Source organism: Eimeria mitis, genomic scaffold (genome assembly GCF_000499745.2).
Source record: "Eimeria mitis Houghton genomic scaffold, Emh_scaff1265, whole genome shotgun sequence".
Taxonomy (NCBI): Eukaryota; Apicomplexa; class Conoidasida; order Eucoccidiorida; family Eimeriidae; genus Eimeria; species Eimeria mitis.
The window spans coordinates 1-1,641 of record NW_013568501.1 but is presented as its reverse complement, the minus strand read 5'-3'; the positions used below and the strand labels follow the sequence as shown (position 1 = coordinate 1,641).

General features: G+C 33.5%; 1 protein-coding gene across 1 annotated transcript in view; it reads right to left on the bottom strand.

The window, feature by feature from the left end:
* Nucleotides 1–587, bottom strand: part of EMH_0033310 (uncharacterized protein) — a gene marked incomplete at both ends in the record, with an annotated part of 3,342 nt that extends 2,755 nt beyond the window's left edge. Inside the window, one exon of the mRNA XM_013494732.1 lies at nt 585–587. Within this exon, the coding sequence (XP_013350186.1) occupies nt 585–587 (3 nt within the window). The remainder of the gene's footprint in view (nt 1–584) is intronic.
* Nucleotides 588–1,641: the final 1,054 nt, after the last annotated feature.

Sequence of the window (1,641 nt, the reverse complement as noted above, 5' to 3'; positions counted from 1 at the left end):
ATATATATATATAAAATATTATATATATATATATATATATATATATATATATATATATATATATATATATATATATATATGGCGGGTGATAGCCCCTCCGCTTTATTCAAGGGTTTAGGGTTTAGGGTTTAGTTTATTATGAGGTATATCATATTGTTTTGAGGGTTTAGGGTTTAGGGTTTATGGTTTAGGGTTTTAGGGTTTAGGGTTTAGGGTTTAGGGTTTAGGGTTTAGGGCACTGGCGAGGCCGTTAGTAAACCCTCTTGCAGCTACTACAGCTCCTGGTCTAGGGTTTAGGGTTTAGGGTTTAGGGTTTAGGGTTTTACTTGGATAAAAAGGAGAAAGAAAAGAATAAAGAAGAGGAGGGGGATAGAGTGTATCGTTGTTTATAACATAACAACATATGCAGATGAGGGTTTAGGGTTTAGGGTTTAGGGTTTAGGGTTTAGGGTTTAGGGTTTGGGGTTTAAACAAAGCCATATTGACTATAATAAAATATAAATAATATATAATTTATTATTTTTTAATTTTATTTTAATATAAAGATACATTTATTTCATCGTCTAGCTGCGTATACACCCCACCATAGTTTAGGGTTTAGGGTTTAGGGTTTAGGGTTTAGGGCTCCTAAGCCGCTAAAACTGCAGAAAAAAGGATAAATTTTTGTGTTTTAAAATAAAAAATAAATAAATAATTAAATAAATAATTAAATAAATACAAAAGAAATAAAAAAAAAGCTGCCTATACACCCCAGCTCTATATATATATTTACACCCTAAACCCTAAACCACCGCAACAGACCGCCACCAGACCAGTGGTAGGGCTTTAGGGTATTTGTTTGAATCCTTGCGGTGAAAAAAGTTTATTTTTTCTGAAATTAATTAATTTATTTAATTAAATAAATTAAATTATATATTTTTTTGTCTTTTTTGTGTTTATCTAGCTCATGAGAGCGCAGAGAAAGACGCATTTCTCCACCGTGTCAACACCCCGGGTGTATGTGTGTGTGTTTTTGTTGCCTTCAGCGACGAAAAAAAATAAATAAAATATTTATTTATATAAAATATTTATTTTTTTATTTTTTTTATTTAATTTACGATTTATTTTCGTATTTATAGCATCGAATTGCTCTCTTTTTTTTGTTTTTTTGCGGCAACATACAGCTGCATACACCCCCTCATATATACGCGGTGTCTATACACCTCATATATATATGTATATATAAATATATATATATTTATATATATATATATAAATACATTTATATATATAAACTAAACTAAGAGAAATAAAAAGGAATATAAACCCTAAACCCTTTTATATATCTTTGTTGTTCTCCTCTCAGCTTGCTGCTGCAGAGAAAACCTAAACCCTAAACCCTAAACCCTAAACCCTAAACCCTAAACCCTAAACCCTAAAAAAAAAATATAATTCATGACGCTGTGTGCTGCGTTCGTCTTCTTAAACCCCTTCTTCTTTCTTCTCTTTCTCTGCAGCCCCCCGCATCCCCCTTTGCTGCTGCCAGCTGCATGCAGCAGCAGCACCCACAGCAGCAGCAGCAGCAGCAGCAGCAGCAGCAACAGATGTCGCTCATGCTGCTGCATCAGCAGCAACAGAAGCAGCACAGGCTGCAACAAATGT